At 31.4% G+C, this 17,666-nt stretch overlaps 1 protein-coding gene across 1 annotated transcript; it reads left to right on the top strand.

The window, feature by feature from the left end:
• The first annotated feature begins 6,378 nt into the window (after positions 1 to 6,378).
• On the top strand, positions 6,379 to 17,456 carry LOC108912388 (carbonic anhydrase 6-like). The gene is made up of 6 exons (XM_023455580.1): positions 6,379 to 6,442; positions 6,504 to 6,653; positions 11,178 to 11,307; positions 12,016 to 12,112; positions 12,637 to 12,867; positions 16,771 to 17,456. Exons 1-6 carry the CDS (start codon positions 6,379 to 6,381, stop codon positions 16,933 to 16,935), a joined length of 837 nt encoding a protein of 278 aa, XP_023311348.1. The 3' UTR covers positions 16,936 to 17,456.
• Positions 17,457 to 17,666: the final 210 nt, after the last annotated feature.

Below are 17,666 nucleotides of genomic sequence, written 5' to 3'. Positions count from 1 at the left end.
TTCATGACTCGCCATTAGCATCTGGGAAACCGTAAGATATACAGGGTGGTTCAAATTAGAAAGAAAGTTGCACCTTTTCAAGATCATTCAAAAAAAAACAAACAGATCAAAGATATCTGCTGCCGTTTCTGAAATATTGTGAAAAAACTGAAAATAACGATTTTAGAAAATGCCTTCTAGCGTCCTTATTTCGCAACAGAAAGCTGAAATTTGATAATGGGAGATGAGAAGAAGCGACCAATCCATTTTCGTCGAAAGAAAATTTCTACGGCCACTAGGTTCAGTTATGCAACATTCAATTGTTTTTTTTTATGGGCGCCGTATTGGATTTTGAATTGCAAACACGTCAATGTGCAACATTACTATTTTATTTGAAGAATAAACCCATAAAATTAACGAAATCCAATAATTTATTTAAAAAATTAATAAAATCTAGTTGTTCTTGACGGAAAACAAAAATCAACAAACGTTTTGACAGATTCGAAATTTGCTAGCGCTTGCTGCCTTGTGTATATTATTTTAATACTTATTTTAATTGAAATTATGGTAAAGTTTTCAATTACATAGTAGAGGGAGATGTATGAATTAATTATACACAAAAAATAATTAAAACTCTATAGAAACTGTTAGAGGATATCATCAATTATATCCAGAAAGACACCAGCCTTATTGAACGGTATTTTTTAAAAGAGTATAGAAATATGGTAGAATTTGGAAGTGTGGAGAAACCTAGACTCAGGTATACTTTCGGTTTATTTGTTTTCAGAATTATTTTTTCCAAATTACATAAATAAAATTAAATGTAGGTAAGACGGGAACCCCTTAATGAAATAAATATCTTGGGACAAGGTAACATAAAGAATTCTACGAGGGTAATCGCAAGAGAATTCTAGGCGAGCGGGACACCCCTAAAAAGATGCTTCTAAATGATAATAACCGATTAAATTTAAAACAAAAACCTACAGCATGAAACTTTTTTTATTTTATAAAGTGTATTTTTCTGATAATTTACATATTTTTTTTATATTTTTCGGCGTAGTCAGCCAGTTGTTATAAACAAAAAAGTTACTCGCCAAATGACTTTGTAAACAGTTTTATATTGTAAAATGGACCAAAATAAACACTTCTTATTCGTTAGCAAAAATTCGAAAAATGCTTCGTTTCCGAGATATTTACAATTTAATGTGAAAAAAGTGACGAAATCGACAAATTTTCGGAATTTTTTTCTCAAAAACTACTGAACANCAATTTTTTTTTAAATTCAATACACCGTTATCAAATTTAATGGTGTTTAAAACTGATTTAGATAAAGGAAAATATAAAAGGAAAAACACTACTGCCACATATTTTAAGTTATTGCTACCAGTAACAATGAAGTTTGTTTTCAGTGTTTCAGTATCTACTGTACTGTTTATTGGTAACCTCGCAGCTTAGTGGTCTTATTCGAAATTTGGTTAGTAAAAATTGTGGATTATTTAACTTATTCAAAGAATCGTCCATCAAAATAAACAATTATTTTAGGTGTCGCTATTACTGTAAAAATATTTTAGGAGAATAAGGTAGGAATAACAAATATTATTCTTTAAATCGGAAATTCTATAACACAAATATATACAGGGTGGTCCGTTTTTCATGACTCACTATTGGCATCTGGGAAACCGTAAGATATACAGGGTGGTTCATATTAGAAAAAAAGTTGCACCTTTTCAAGATCATTAAAATAAACCAAATATAAAACCAAGATATCTGCTGCCGTTCCTGAAATATTGCGAAAAAACTGAAAATAGCGATTTTAGAAAATGCCTTCTAGCGTCCTTATTTCACAACAGAAAGCTGAAATTTGGTACTGGGAGATAAGAAGATACGAGCAATCCATTTTCGTCAAAAGAAAATTTCTACGGCCACTAGTTCCAGTTATGCAACATTCAATTGTTTTTTTTTTCTTATGGGCGCCGTATTGGATTTTGACATTAACAGATAGAGGGCAAAATTACAAACACGCCAATGTGCAACATTATTATTTTATTTGAAGAATAACCCGATAAAATTAACGAAATTCAATAATTTATTTAAAAAATTAATAAAATCTAGTTGTTCTTGACGTAAAACAAAAATCAACAAACATTTTTACAGATTCGAAATTTGCTAGCGCTTGCTGCCTTGTGTGCATTATTTTAATTGAAATCCTGGTATTTTTTAAAAGTGTATAGAATATGGTAGAATTTGGAAGTGTGGGAAAACCTAGACTCAGGTATACTTACGGTTTATTTGTTTTCAAGAGATTATTTTTTCAAATTACATAAAATTAAATGTAGGCATCAAGTAAGACAGGAACCCGTTAATGAAATAAATGTCTTGGACAAGGTAACATAAAGAGTTCCACGGACAACCGTTAAAAGAATTTTGAAAAAATATAAGTACCATGACTATAAATTCAAATCAGTACAAAAACTACATCCAGGAGATGGGGAATGAAGAATAGAATTTTGTAGATGGTTTCAGGGAAAGATAACGGAAGAGGGATTGTTCGGCAGGAAAATTATTTGGAGCAATGAAATTACTTTCACAAATAACGGCATTTTTAATAGAAAAAATAAGCACTATTATGCCATAGAAAATCCAAATTTGGTTCAAGAGACTAACCACCAAATTAGGTTTTACCTTAATATTTGGTGTGGAATATTAAATGACCGACTGTTTCTTATTGATGGTTATTTTTCAGAAGTATTTAGATATTGTTACCTAGAAGCTCGCTAATAGTTAACTAAAGGCGTAACAGTAGATACAGAGTTATCGCACAGTAATACAGTCAACCATTCCGCTTAGTAATTAAATACTTATTTTCTAAATATATCGCAGGAAAATTGAGTCTAGTTATTACATATATAAAAATATCCATACTTTTTTTTAATAGGAGAGTAAACTGCCATATGACAACTGAGATCAAAAGAGATAGAAATAGTAAGTACAAGTCAGATATTCACCAATATTCAGTCGCGAAAAAAAGCCTTACATATGTCTGGTGGCAGAATACAGAATAATTACCGCTAATGGACTGTCGTGTACATGATTGGTTGTGTATAAAGGTGGTTCCATTGATGACGAGACCACTTGGCCTTGGGATAATAGTTGACGCTCTATCTTGTACTTAAAGACCCACTTACACCTCGAAACGCTTTAATTTATTTTGTTGTTTGTGTTTATGGGAGGTTTTCGACTTCTTTTTGCCCTTAACACTTGTATTAGCACTGATAAGTATGACACTCTTGTATCTTTTCATTACTGTCTTTATATGCCAGGCTGGAGTACTAAAGTTTATGTGCGTGGCCTCCTTAAAGTGCATGTATGGAAGCTTTAGGAGCTTAAGTTTGTGTATGACATACTTAAAGGTCTTACTTTTGTATGGAAGCTGTAAGAGCTTGAGTTTGTAATGTCTCCTTAGAGGGCTTGTGTATGGAAGCCTTAGTAGCTTGTATCCCTAATATATCAGATTTTAACCCACCCTTGAAACATTAAAAATCAAGTATTTATAATTTTGTAAAATTTTTAGTGGAGATAGAAATCAAAGACAACGAAGACACTGTCGACATTGTTGGTTGATAATTTGGAATATGTACTGGACAATATACATTTTCATTGGGATTGGAGCACACGATCAAAAGCAAACGGTAAATGTTTGTATTTCCTATGTCCCAAGGCTACTAAATTATTAAATTTTAATTTGCTTGTTATTTATGGAAAATGTGACAAAGTAATTTCAAGAACATGTTTTCTACATGTTCTTCTGCTGCTTTTTTCCATAAATAATAATAATATAATAATAAATGTCTTTTATTACAATTATTTAGCTCAAGTACATGTAGGCAAACAGAAAATAATAAGCTTGTAAAGGGGCGAAGTGTCAGTTTAAAACTGCTTTTCAACTTAACCCCTAGAAACAGTACGAATAAACAGAAAAAATAAATAAATAAAAGGAGAACACAAAATACCCTAAGTACAATAGAATCTCTAAACATAATCCCTACAGAATATAAACATACATTGAAAAATATATAGATACATATACAGGGTGTCCGCGCTTTTTGTAGCAGGACTTTCACAACAAACTTCAACAACAAAGTTGCCAAGTCTCAACAAAGTCTAAAAAGGGGTTTTCGTTTTACGAATAAAAAATCAATTCTCATTTTAAACTTGAACACTCTGTAAATCGAAAACGACGCATCTATACATATATGTTTACATGAACGTTTTTTTAAAAGGACTTTTAGTACAAGTTGTGATATCAAGTCCTGCTACAAAAAACGCGGACACCCTGTATATATGAATTGAATATAAATTGCTTTAACTTTTTTTTAAAGTGACTTAAAACAAACGGGCAAAGCATTATATTCTTTACAGGCGTGATAGATAAAACTTCTAGTATACAGGGCAGTGGCGTGGCGAGGAATCTCTAATAAACGCGAATAACGAGGATTAAACATCGAAGTGGCTTTATGAAGCCTCTTAAATTTTTTATGTAAGTATCCAGGGCATTTTTGCTGAAGAATTTTACGAGTTAAACATAAAGAGTGTAACCTACGAGAGTACGAAAGATTAAGAAAATTATGTTTCTTAATTAACTCAGTAATTCCTCGTTCAAATTTTCTAATTCCATATGCAATTCTAAAACAACTATTTTGAATTCGCTGCAAATGCTGAATATCGGAGTGTAGTAGAGCCGGGCCATAGATACAGTCACGGTATGAGAGCTTTGAAAATATTAAAGAATTACATAAACTGATTTTTAGAGATGAAACCATGATCGCACGCTGGGGATAAAGTTGCTTTAAGGGATTATACGATGATCGACACAGATTGTTTACATGCTTGGTAAATCTTAGCTCCTCATCAAACCAAAGTCCCAGGTTATTACACTCATTGGTAAAATTTAAAGAAATATCTCCTAATTTTAAATTCAATTCCATTTTCGCCATAATACGTTTATTTTTAGGACCAAAAATTATGACTTTAGATTTGTCAGGATTTAGCTTCAATCTATGAGCAGCAGAGATATTTAACAATGAATTTAAGTCGTAATTAATACAATCGTTAAAAGCAGCCAAGTCCGTAACACGACAATTGAGATACACTTGCGTATCATCAGCGTAATGATGCACAGAACAGTTATTCAAAAATTTATAAAAATCCGCTATATAAATAGAGAACAGCAAGGGCCCTAAAATGGACCCCTGAGGAACCACATGAGTCACTGGCAAGACGTCAGACAGATTAGAGTTTATGATTAATTGCTGTGTTCTGCCAGACAAATAACTAAATAACAAACAAATTAAAATAATACTCATAAGTATAATTTAAACTATCCCCAGGCATTTTTATTTAAATTTTCAACCAAAACTATTACAGACATTAAAATAATTTGATAACTAACTTATGTCATGTTATTTCAATTGGTTCTGGAGTGTTTCTGGTCATGGCCAATTTGACAGCAGGTCTGATGCGAGAAAAATTGTCCAAAAAATAGAAAATTGTAAATATCTCTAAAAATAGTAACGACAACCCTAACAACGATTATAAGACTTGAAAGGAAATTTCAATCTACATACGATAGAGTAAAAACATACAGGGTGTTCCATTTAAGTTAACAAAGTTATAGCTGATTTGAAGTTATCAAAAGGTAACACCAAAAATGAAACACCTAATATTAAATGTTTTAACTTGTTGGTATACCATAACTATGCCCTTTACAGGTATAAAAAATTCAGTTGATTTCACGCTCCTGAAAAGAGTTACTAGCATCTCCGCGCACCCTTGCATCTGTAAATTTTTTTCTTTAAATATTAATATCTCAAATTCTATAATTCCTAGGTATAGTTAATAATTAATAAAGTGACCCTCAAATTTCACGTGGAATCCGAAAATGCAATAATATATAGGGTGTCCCATTTAAAATAACGAAGTTGGTGTGGACTTCCGGTATAACCGGAAGTGCTGGAGAGTTCTAGATATTCTAGTTGTGTTCACTCCAGGGACATTGCCATATTGCCAACTTTTCAAATTTTTCGGAGCAGTACTTTCCTAGATATCAATCGACGCAGTTCCCGGTGGGACACCCTGTATATCCCTTAGTATGTTTTGATACTATAAACGATAAGGTGAAAAGTGATTATAAGGAGCATGTATCTATTGCAATCGGTTTTCTTTGATTTTATAATACGCAAGTTATATCAATAAGAATAGAAAAGTTGACGCAATTTAAACTGTCACCATATTTAGAATATTTGAACATAGGAAAGCTGAAAGTCAAGAAGACGTCAGTAACGTCATATTTAAAATTCTCGTGCGACTCTTATAAAATGTCCGTTTTTATTTTTGGAAATAATGTTGCTCCTTGACGGAATTTCTTCCTGGCTCAAATTCAAGTTGATTCTGTATCACCAAGCAAGTAAATTCTTAAAGAATGACAACTCGTACAACTTACTTAACGGCTTGATATACGTTTTTAGGCGATTGGCCCGAATTATGCCAAAAAGGAAAGAAGCAGTCGCCCATCGCCGTGTGTAAGGACAAGTCCAAAAGCGCGGATATACCCCCGTTGGAGTTTTATTATTACAACAACCGGTACAATGCTTGCGTAGAAAATAGTGGACATACAGGTGAGAAAAATCTGTGAAAAATGTGCATCCGTCAGAATTTCGACAAAAGTTTTTTAAATTAATTATGCACCGCTCTGTGAATTCCATAGATCCGTTTTTTTTACAAAATGCGTATTTCCATGCAATTGCTCATCGCACAAAATACATCCGGATGGGTGAACTTGAATATACCTAGGTGTTAGGCAGAAACTCCCTATAATTCCGCATATTTTACAAATTTACTTTATTTTTATGTAAATTCGTAAGAAATGGGACGAAAGTGAATTTAGAAAGGCGAAAGGTTTTTAAAAAAATATAAAACTGTCTAAAAAAAGCAATTTTTTTGAAGTTATTGTTAAAAAAATAAATAAAAACAACATAATTAGTTTACAATATTTACGGCAATAAAAAGTTTGTTATAGTCTCAAATTCTCTATTTTGTATAAAAGTACCAAATCCCTAAATATTACATAAAATGTCCTTTTTTTCCCGTTTCACAAATTTTTAATATTTTCCTCTACAGCTACGGAAAAATATCCAAGTCTAGCATCACTGGCTTGGAAAACGATGAAAGCGATGGAAAAGTGAATTATGCTTACAATTTATTGTCATTAATAATAGCAATTAATTCAAGATCAAAAAACAATTTATTTGTGCAAAACAAAACTACCAACGTGCTTCCAAATAGTCGATGCCAATACATATACATAAGTCCTATGGTTTTTTTATCGTATCGTTGGTATTCTATCATTTCTATTCCACAAAACTCATTAGTGACGTCATTTCTTATTCATTGTATTCAGGGGATGTAAACTGATATAGGTCGTAACGAACTCTAATAAATTTTAATAAATATGTCAACAATAGGATATAAAGGCCTGCCAATATTGCGGGAAATAGTTTTGCCTGCAGATGCATAATAGAAATATGCATCTGAAAGAAGACAACTTCTTTCCTATTGGCTGCAAAACAGGCCTTTTTTAAACACCCAGTAACAAGGACATACACCAAAAACAAAAACTGGAATTGTACCCAATTAGATTTTAGATTTTTAGACAGAAATGAATCGGAAAGCTTCAGAATGATTTAACGTATTTTTAATTGTACTTTAACTCCAAGAAAATTTATGACGTAATTATTATTTATTTGAAAAGTATAGTGATTAATTCAAGTATTGTTATTTAGTGATAATCTGAGAAGTGAAATTTGTAATAAGGTAAAAGTAAGTCGGTACCAGAGCTGTTTGAAACCAGCATTTGTTGTAAACATTGACATGTCTTACATTGTTTTTTTATATATTATACAGGGTGTTATGAAATTCGCGGACACGGACTGTGGGATCATGTTAAGCTAGATAAGCTCATAAAAAAATTTTTCTATCATTTTTCAATCAGACCGATAATTTTCGAGATACGGCAATTTTAAATATCCAAAAGTAATAAACATTTTCAATTTTTAATTATTTAAAAAACAATTATGACAAACAAATTGTTCAAAATTTCCACCACTTGCTGCTAAAGATGCATCAGCACATTGTGCTACTGCTCGAACGGAGTTGCGTATCATCTCTGGCGTTATTTGTGGTACCTACCGTTTGAAACAGACGGCTCTGTGACAATTAATGATAATTCAAAAAGCATTTATCAATTCTTTGAAATTTGTTAGAGTACAGTAAAAGTACCTGTCAATATAAACTACAAAATAATAGGCCACAATTAATTATTCAAATCCTGAATGATATGATATGCTGATGGCTCTCGGAGCTTCAAATAATCGTGCAGGTGAAGTAGTGCGGTTGGCTTGGCAGAGGCGGTCCATTTGCCTGGCCACCTCATTCTCCAAACCTAACGCCATGTGATTTTTTCTTTTGGAGCTTCCTAAAAACGTTGGTGTACAGAACACCAGTGGCAAATTTGAATGAGTTACAGAACTGCCTATTTCAATCAATACAGCAAATAACACCAGAGGTGATTTGCAACTCCATTCGAGCAGTAGCACAATGTGCTGAAGTATGTTTAACAGCAGACGGTGGAAATTTTGAACAATTGTTGTAACTCGTTTGTCGTAGTTGTTTATCTAATGATTGAATATTGAAATTTATAAATATATATTTTTATTATTTTTGCATATTTGATACTGCTATCTCGAAAAATACTGGTCTGATTGAAAAATCATAATGACACTTTTTGATCACCTTATCTAGCTTAATATGATCCCACAGTCCGTGTCCGCGAATTTCATAACATACTGTATATGAATTTAAATGTTGTTGTCCAGTAAATATTACGTAACTTGTAAATTCTTGATTTTTTTAAACATGTTCTATTAACAATCTCAAGTAAAATGTAGAAACAAATCGAATAACATTGTTTAACTTTATTTGATAATTTTTTTTTCTAGAAAATATTTTTTATACTTTTAAAATCGAGAAAAAATATACCAACGTATTTAGTTTTTACAGCTGTGTATTTATTATACCAATAGGTATGCTAATAAATTTACAGTTTTAACAGACAATAGTAAAAACAAAAACAAATAGGTAGTTTTTATAAAACGTACTTGCCAGCAATTTAAATTTACCGCCCGATTTAGTTTTTCTACCAACAAGAGATAGCGGAACATTGTCCGTCTATAATGCATGGCACTTAACTTTCTATATTATTGGTTGTTCTAGGAGGTATTACCTGTAATTCGTTGAACTATTTGAAATTAATTTTAAACCTTGCCTAGTTACGTTAGTCATTAAAAGTTACGGTAAAGCTAAAACTAGCAGTGCATTTATGAAAATTTATTGAAGCTGAAAATCGGCTGTAAGTTCCGAATTCTTTGAAACTGCATGGATTTGCATGAAAATTTAGAATAAGGCTCATCTTAGGCTCAAGTTCAAAAGTGACATAAGCTCGATTGACGCTTTTTGTTTTTTAGGGGTAAAAACTCCCCCTAAGTAAAAAAAATTGAAAAAATTAAGTTTTAAGCATTTTATTGATAAAAATCTTGTTCAAGCACAAAGATTAAATAATGTTCCATGCTCTCGAACATGTTTTATGATATATTTGATTTTTTCGACCCTTTATTTAGCCCTTAATAACAACCCCTATGCAAAAAATAATGATAAAAAATTACTTTTTAAAGATTTGGAATTATTAAATCGTGCAATTATTTAAATTAAAAGTTACCTTATACCACATAAAAGAATTTTTACCTTTCAACTCCCAAAAACCACTGTATCGACAAAAATGATAAAAAATTACTTTTTAAAAGCTTGGAATGCTTTAACTGTGCAATTATTTGAAATAAAAATTCCCTCATTGCTTATGAAAGAATTTGTATCTCAACACTTTTCAACCCTTATAAATCACCCCTGTGCTAAAAAAAATGATAAAAAATTACGATTTAAATCTTGGAATGCTATATTTGTGCAATAATTTAAACATGTCATTGGTTTTTTTACCATAACTTGGTTAATTTTGAAGCTATAGTATCCTACAAAAAAGCATTTTAAAGATAATTTCAAGAGCTGCCGTTTGCATATAAAACCTTTTAAGTCCTTCGTTTTTTAAAGGAAGGACTAGAGGATCGAAAGGCTCGGGAAAGGTCGTTTTTTCACTAAAATGGATACTTCAAGCGGCGATATCTCCATTATCTTTTATAGGAATAAACAAAAAGCAAAATATTCGTTAAACAAAAGCTATATTTTTGTTGTCTATCATTTTTTACGTATCTTTCATAGTTTCAGAGTTATTATATAAATAAGGCAATTTTTTTTTTAATAATGAAAAATACGTTTTCAACTTTTACCGTACATTATTAAAAAAATACGCATTCTAAACCGGTCTAAGTTCAGGATCTATGAAAAACACTAAAACAAAACTAATTGTAAAGGGTCTACGATTAATTTTAATGAATAGCATATCGGGTAAATGGTCTCCATGACAATGCTGGCATCTACGCACCCTTTTGTCGAAATTTTCCATGACCGTTTTACATAAATGCGGCTAAATTTCATTGATATAGCGCTCAAGTTCCACCTTCAGGGCATGGGCCTGTTGGCATAGGCCTTAAACTTAAAAAAAAAACAAAGATAAAAATCCAACGGCATTAATTCGCATGATCTGGGCAACCAAAACGGGAAATTACACGACCAGAAAATGTAGTAGGTAATGGATCTGTTTCTCGGGCTGTATGTCATGTGGCACCGTCTACATCATAGACAAAAACTGGATTATCATGTCACGACAGCGAGTACCATTAACTGTTATTACCTGACCAGTCCAGATTGGTCCAATGATGTCTCCAGCCCAAAATTCACACCAAACAATGACCTGTTATGGATGCATTTATTCACTCTCACGAACTGCTTTGATGTCTTGTGTTGAAGGACAGCCGGAGTGAAATTGATTTTAAACCTTGCCCAGTTACGTTAATCATTAAAAGTTACGGTAAAGCTAAAACTAGCAGTGCATTTATGAAAATTTATTATCAATTTAAAAAAAACACCTTACAAAGAATTTTGTTGTCGTATATATTATTTTTTTCCAATTTCAGTATCTATAAGAATCAACGAAGACGACCAATGTGAAATACCAACAATAACAGGTGGACATTTAAATGGTGAATTTATTCTAGACAACATTCATTTCCACTGGGAATCGGAACACACACTCAACGGCAAAAGGTAGGTTCAAAAATCAGAATTTATTTCAACCAATTAGAGCATATATAGAGTCTTTATAAATGTTTACAAGCCACCTGACCGCCGAGCTTAGGCAACCAACATTACAGGGCTGGTACTAGTAACGAAAATTCCCTAAATCTTGCCGTCACCAACATTAACGGTTCGTTTACAATGAACAATGACAAACCGTTACGTCTACACCTCGTTGTGTTTTAATGTAATTTTGATCTTATTGTTTTAATGATTTTTAATTTTACGAAATTTAATTGCCAACATGAAGGAAATAAAATTACTGTTCTAAACAAAATTACTGGTCACGTGGCTTGTGATCATTTGTATACTATATGGAGAAAGCACCGCGTGTTAAAAGTGTAAACGCTGTAGAGAAAAAGGGCGATAGTTTGGATACTCACTCTCTCTCTCTCTCTCTCTCTCTCTCTCTCTAAGTAATCGTTGAGGGAAGAGTTGTGGTAGCCAATCACGTGCCTGCCCGAGAGAGAGAAATAGAGTATTTTTCTCTCTCTGTCACTCGTCTACACTGTCGCCTCGCCATAAGCGTTCTTCCTCCATGTAGTATATGCTCTAAGTTCAAGTATGAATTGAACTTTTCTTCTAAATCTTTTGTAATTGGCATGGAACTTACTAAAACAAAACCTAAATTCCATCGTTTTTTTTATATTTTTTTATATATTTTATAAATTCTTACAGATATCCATTAGAGGCCCACTTAGTGCATTTCAACAAAAAATGTGAATCGTTTGATAGTGCCCTGAAACATCCCGANCTCCCTATAAGCTGTCTGATAGTCACTTTTCGCTAAAATTGATGGTTTTCCCTGCAAAGTGAAAAAACTGTTTTCCTCACTTATTTGTTTAAATAGAAAAGTTAGCTAATAAAAGTCTATGACTCACGAAACGAAAGACGTCTTGTATTACGTTCCTTTAGACAATTTTACAATAATCTAGTGGATAGGACTTTTTTCGAGTAAAAATTTAATTTGCTTGGTCTATATGCTCTAAGTTCAACCATGAATTGAATTTTTCTTCTAAATCTTTTGTAATTGGCATGAAACTTACTAAAAGGTTTCAAATTGAGGCAAACAAACAAAACCTAAATTCCTTCGTTGTTTTTTTATATATTTTTATATATTTTAAAAATTCTTACAGATACCCATTAGAGGCCCATTTAGTGCATTTCAACAAAAAATGTGAATCGTTCGATAGTGCCCTGAAACATCCCAAGGGACTAATAGTTTTAGCCGTAATGTTCAGGGTACTGAAATTATATAAAATTTGCCACTCGGCATATTAATTCATTCATGGTTTATAGGTTGCAGACTGCTACAATCGTAAATTGGATAACCTAATTGTAGCTACTGAAAAAATAGCATGCAACGTTAAAACGCCGACACAAATAAAGGACGGTGTGATAGTTAATCACTTTTTACCGAAGAACAGGCGCAAGTTCTATACGTACGAGGGTTCACTGACAACCCCCGGTTGCAACGAAAACGTGAAGTGGATAATTTTCGAAGATGTACTACTTATTAATCAAGATCAGGTAAAATATAAAATATGCTTCATATCAAACCTTAACAGCGCGCAATAAGTACTTTTAAAATGTTTTTAAATGTTACTTTAAATATTATGCAACAGAATATGTATTATATTTCAGGATCGGTTTCACGGTTCTTGGATTGTGTGAATTAATCATAAGTTTTAAATCAAACCTAACTAGTAATATTCATATTAACCAGATAAGATCATCGCCATTTTTTCATACTTCATATTTCATAGGCGTTTTTCCTTTCTACTGTATTGTCATTGTGTGTATCTCAAATATTTTCAATATTATCAGTACCTGCGTGTCTTAGGGTTTACGGAATACTTTACCATTTTAAACAAAGACATTTAAAATTGGACGTTTTAGAAGTTATATCTAACTATAAAATGTAGAGCAACATAAAATGCAACGTCCTACGTCGATATGCAGTTATGCAAAGTAGGCCGGAATCTCAAATTTATTCAAAGTATACAATAAATGATTTCTTATAATTTAATATATTACCTTGTATAATTCAATTTCACAAACAAATTTTAGTAGCCAAGGTTTAAATAAGTACTCTACATATAGTAGGATCGTATTCGATGTAAAGTAGAGCAAAAAATTGGCGGTCTTTTATCAAAGAAAAATCGTGTCATCATTTTTAGGAAGCGTAAGATAAACCATTTCAAATTTATGAAATACCGCTGCATACGCAGTGTTCTGGTAGTAGTTGTAGTCTCCCAGGTGCATAGAGTGTATGAAGTAGTCGGTTATACGTGAAATACTAACCTGGCGAGCTTGATCGTAAATCAGAGCCTGTCACCAAAAGACATTAAACAATAGTGGCACGTACAGAGGTGAAATGTAGTACATATGTGGAATTACAAAGGCAAATTGGACTTATAATAAGTTACATTTAAAATAAATGGTTTATCGTGGATTCATCCCTTTATAATGCATAAAGTATTCAATTTCTAAACCCCTTAAAACCGTATTGCACTGGATCCCTTGATAGGCAATGATTTATTACTTTGCATCAAATATGATCCTACTATAGTATTATTATATTAAATTTGTATGGGTATGTGAAAATGTTTGGAACAAATGTGTTATTTTTTTTCCTTTTGTCATTTTTTTGATTGCGCTTGCCCAGATAGTTTATTAAGCAGAAGACTGTTATACTAGTAAATATTTTATATTGTTTTATAAAAAAAGATTCGTAGTTTTGATAAAATATGCCAAAAATAATAATACAGGGTGTAACTTCTGATCTCGTCTTCTTTGCTCCTGACAAAAAGTAGGGTCTAACAATATCGACTCTTTCTCGATTCGTATACATGCTTTTTCATATTAAACAAAAACTTGAAAATTATAACACAAAATTACACCGTACCGTCACTAAACTGAAATAAATAACTTTATACGATTATAGAACCGTTAAAGTCGAAAACTACACTAAAAATGTAACCAAATGAAGCAGTGAAGTATTCGCCCATTCCCGTGTTATACCAGGTGCGAAGACAGTCGGCGAATCCGCTTTCAAAGGCATGCCGCAACAGAACAGCGGTGGCTAACTTCCGTTGCAAAATGTAGGTTGTTTTAAAAACAACTAGCAACGTTGATATGGAAATTTCGAGTGCCCCGCTCAATAATGGTGTACACAAGAATTAACGTGCATTTTAACAAACTAATTATAATTCGACTATTTATTTGATTAAAAAATGAAGAATTTCAGATTCGTATTCATTGAAACACATACAATTACCTTTAAAAAACTGACCACTTAAAAGTTAGATCCTGTATAAAACATTAGCAGGTAAATGTAGATACAGTGAGTAATCTTTTATATTATATCTGAACCATTACTTCCAAACTTTTGGTAAATTAAAACACAATTATTTTTCTTTCTGTGTACTTTTGGAGAATGTTAATTTTAGATGAAAAGATTTTTGTTGAAGGTATCAAGTGTACACTAGGATTTATAATATAAAAATATGCGTAATATATTGAAATTATAAAACTGAAAATAGAATTATTTTATGTATTATTACTTTTATAGTAGGTAATCAAAATAAAGCTCCATAGGTAAACATTTCAAAAACATTTTTATAATATTCAATGAAGCATTGTGAATATATTAAATTGAACATATTTATTTAAATATTGGGAAATGTTTACATAAATGTCTAGAAACTATTTATTTTACTCAAATCTGAACCATCTGTTAATGTTTTCACATGTTGATTCTGTGGCCTCATGCAACAAAGCATTTCTAAAACATTTAAAAAATGTTTGAAAAAGTTTTGGAAATATTATATTTCACTAATAACATTTTTTCAACACGAATTTACTTTATGGGAAATTAACGCATCATTAAAAATTAGTTCTAATTTTAAAGTTGGCTTTCTCGCAAAGAGAATATAATTTGATGATTTTTTTAATATTTATTTGCCTCAACTGCAAAGAAAATGGAAATGTTCAGTTCTCAAAATTATACTTTTAACTATTTATAACGAAGGAATTAATTAATGGTAATTTTTACTAATTTTAATTTGAAATTTTATTATACAGGGTGTTTCATAAAGACCTCCCGTAAATACAGGGGGTGATATAAGAATTTTTTGTCTTATGTATATGTATATCTCATCTTGTTTTCGAGATACATAGTGACAAACGAAAATTTTTTAAATGGAATTTTTACAAAACTTTCCAAACGGTGCGAAACATTTTTATGAAATTTGGTATTCTAGGGTTTTTAAGGATGCCAAATACGCTGGTCTAATTATTTTTGTATATTTCATAGAGGGCGCTAGTAAGCTACATTTCTATTATATTTTAACCTTAATTTTTTTAAGGTTAGGTGTTTTACCATTCGGGCTCCAATATCTAATTCTAATTTTATTTTCTAAAAATAATGGACTTACTCTTGTTAAAACTTCCTAATGTGGACGGTTCTCGTGAAAAAAGGCTTTTAATTGAACTCTTACAATATTAGTGTATAAAATAAGTGACTTTTCTCAAAATAGGCTTATGTCAAAAGTTATTGATGGATGTTTCATAAACAACGCAAACATTCTTAGTAATGTTTTAAACTCTAATTAACTTTATATCATAATTTTAGTGAGTCGCTAACAATAACTAAAATTTTGATATAACGTTAATTAGAATTTAAAATATTACTAAGAATGTATGCGTTCTTTGAGACATCCATCAATAAGTTCTTACTTTGAGAAAAGTCACTTATTTTATACACCGTAATATTGTAAGAGTCCATATTAGGAAGTTCTAACAAGAGTACAATATTTTTAGAAAATGAAGCCCAAATGGTAAAAAACCTAACCTTAAAAAAATTTGAACTTAAAATGTAATAGGAATATAGCATAACTAGCGCCCTCTGTGAAATATCCAAAAAATAATTAGACCAGCGTATATTTGGCATCCTTAAAAACCCAGGAATACCAAATTTCATAAAAATATTTCGCGCCGTTTGGACTCTTTCGTAAAAATTCAATTCAAAACATTTTATTTTGTCGCTCTGTATCTCGAAAACAAGAGGAGATAAGACATATAGTTCATAAGACAAAAAATTCTTATTTTTTGTCGTACTATCACCCCCTGTATTTACGGGAGGTCTTTCTGAAAAATTAGGAATATCACTAGATGTCTGGTTGGCACACTAGTATGGCATAACCGTTAGCAATTTTTTGCACCAATTTTATAAGTAGGGTTCTATGAATCTATTGCAAAAGTAGTTTATACCCCTAAAATACCAATTAAAACCATATAATTTCAAAGTTTTGTGTTAATTAGAAATGTAATTAGCATTTTATAGGATTAAATTAAATTACAACTATTAGACTTGTTTGTGTCTGTTAGTTTAGTGACTGAATTCGACAGTACTGAAATTTTTTTTTTTAGTTAAACAGACTGACAAAGATAGACACAGAAGAAGGAGAACCGCTTAAAGAAAACGCTAGGTCAATTCAAGAAGACAACCAAAGAGAAGTCCAGTATTCATCAGACACACTGAGCGCTACGTCTATAAAGAACTTCATAAAAGAAAAGCTAGGAATAAGGGGCTAAACTTGTTTTGTGTGCATGTGAAATAAAAACTGTCATAATCTTTGTCTTGTATTTCGTCTTTAATACTAACACATATTCCTACATCTTATAAACTTAAAAAAATATATTTCTTCACTTTGAGAACAGATGCCGGGAGGCCTAAATATAATATGAAATCATGTGTCAGTTGTAATAATTTCACACTTTGACAAGAAAATCCTTTCTCTGCTAAGGAAAACTATGCTACAGCACATGCTCGTCTTTTACAAACGATAGGCCTTATATCAATTCAGTAATGTTTGCATAAAGTTTACAGCTAGTTAGTAAATCACATCAAATGTATAAAAATACTTATAACTTACGACGATATCCACAACATTAATTAAATACTGCTGAAATCGAAAATCTATTTATCTTTTGCAATGTTCAAGTTGCGATTTCCTTAAAAATCGTAAGGACTAGGAAAAAACTAATGCCGCAACTTCCTGCATTGCAGTTATAAAATGTAAAATAATAAGTGTAAATAAAAAGTTAAAAACATTCCAGGAATTTTTATACAACTAACCAGTACTTACTTAATCAAAAAACTTACCATACCGAGTCCAAAAAGATGCATTTTTGTGAACTCGTTTCTTCGAAAATTACAAAAATCCAAGCTTTGGACAAGGTGCATAAATAAATTTCTTCATCCATCTTTAGCTTTGCTTTATTAGTTAATGTATTTTATTTAAAGTCACTCTTTAGATGTTATA

This window comes from Anoplophora glabripennis, unplaced genomic scaffold (assembly GCF_000390285.2).
Source record: "Anoplophora glabripennis isolate ALB-LARVAE unplaced genomic scaffold, Agla_2.0 scaffold645, whole genome shotgun sequence".
Lineage (NCBI taxonomy): Eukaryota > Metazoa > Arthropoda > Insecta > Coleoptera > Cerambycidae > Anoplophora > Anoplophora glabripennis.
Note: the sequence above shows the minus strand (reverse complement) of the source record. Positions and strands in the feature narration are given on the sequence as shown.